The 1,379-nt window shown below is 44.0% G+C and overlaps 1 protein-coding gene across 1 annotated transcript; it reads right to left on the bottom strand.

The window, feature by feature from the left end:
• Nucleotides 1–477: 477 nt before the first annotated feature.
• LOC108363817 (uncharacterized) lies at nt 478–1,005 on the bottom strand. The gene has a single exon (XM_017617307.1). It carries the CDS (start codon nt 1,003–1,005, stop codon nt 478–480), a length of 528 nt encoding a protein of 175 aa, XP_017472796.1.
• Between the last annotated feature and the right edge of the window lie 374 nt (nt 1,006–1,379).

Here is a 1,379-nt window from a genome sequence, read left to right as displayed (position 1 = left end):
TAGTCTGAGACATCGATTTAATTGTGGACTGTATTTCGTGCCCGCCTTAGAGGACATCATCTTCATACGTTTCTCGCTTTAGAATATTATTTACAAGAGGATAATCGCGCCTGCAATTTTCTGTTAATTGGTGAAGTGTTCGGATCGCCAAATATGGAGCACAGTTTCCACCAAAGGTTACTGTCTTCAGTTTAAAATCTTCTATTGGAGAGTTAAGGGGCCTGCGAAAGAGTATTCGCTGGAAGTCCTGATCTTCCTTGAGAATAAGAATTTGGCGGTACATTTTCTCAATGTCGCCGTTAAAACAAGCTTCTATAACCTCCATCGGAGGATGATTAGCATCAAGTCATTTTGCAAGACTGGGCCCGTGAGTAGCGCATCGTTTAAGGATTTCCCTGAGTGGGAGGTTATAGAAGCATTGAAAACGACCCTAACCTTAGTGGTTTTGCTATCAGGATTCAAGACTGCATGATGCGGCTAATAAAAGGAGAAATATTTCCCCTCATTTATAACTTCACGTGAAGAAGTGGGAGCCATGTGATCCATAGCCAAGTATTCATCCAATACCTCAGCGTATTTATGTTTTAGTTCCGGTCGTTTCTCCAGACTCCTTTCGATGCTGAGATATTGAAGCTGCGCTCCTAGTCGGGAGTGACCCAAGGCTATTTTCTCTGCAAAGTCTTCTTTGAAGGGTAATTTAACCATATAGCGTCCATCTGCTTGCCGAATTGTTGTCGAACGGTACAATTTCTCGCAGCGTTTATCATCTTCGGACAGCGTTTTCCCTGTGGAGACTTCTTCTTGTTCCCAGCATTTCCTTAAAAGACTGTTAAGGGAGTCGTTTTGCGATTCGGTGACACACGTGGAGAATGTTGATATTTTTTCAGCAATCGGCCCGCTGAGGATCCATCCGAATATCGTGTTTTGTGCCATAAGTGTACCACATACGTTGTGATGGAGTCCTTGTACCAGAATCTGTGGGGTGATATCGCTACCGATTACCATGTCGACTCTTCCGGGTGAACAACAATTTGGATCTTCTAGTGATAATGTGGCGAGCTCGATTAGATCGGGATTTGACAATTTGAAGGTTGGGAGGAAATGGGTAAGCTGCGGCAAAGTGATTGCCTGAGCCTTTATTTTTTGAGTCAGATCAGATGAACAGTGTCAATTCGCAGACGTTTTTGGAATTTTGAGCTACCAAGCCGCCCATTCCGGAAATTTCGTAGTGTATTTCTCGTGTTGGCAAGCCAAGGAGTTTTTGTAGTCGGGAGGCAACAAATGTCTTTTGTGATCCCTGATCTATAAGGGCTCGGATCTTATGGAATTCGCCAGCAAAGTACATGGGGACTATTGCTGTTGGCAGAAGGGTGGCTCCA

This window comes from Rhagoletis zephyria, unplaced genomic scaffold (genome assembly GCF_001687245.7).
Source record: "Rhagoletis zephyria isolate East Lansing unplaced genomic scaffold, Rhagoletis_zephyria_1.1 Rzeph_scaffold_01386, whole genome shotgun sequence".
Classification (NCBI taxonomy): Eukaryota; Metazoa; Arthropoda; class Insecta; order Diptera; family Tephritidae; genus Rhagoletis; species Rhagoletis zephyria.
Note: the sequence above shows the minus strand (reverse complement) of the source record. Positions and strands in the feature narration are given on the sequence as shown.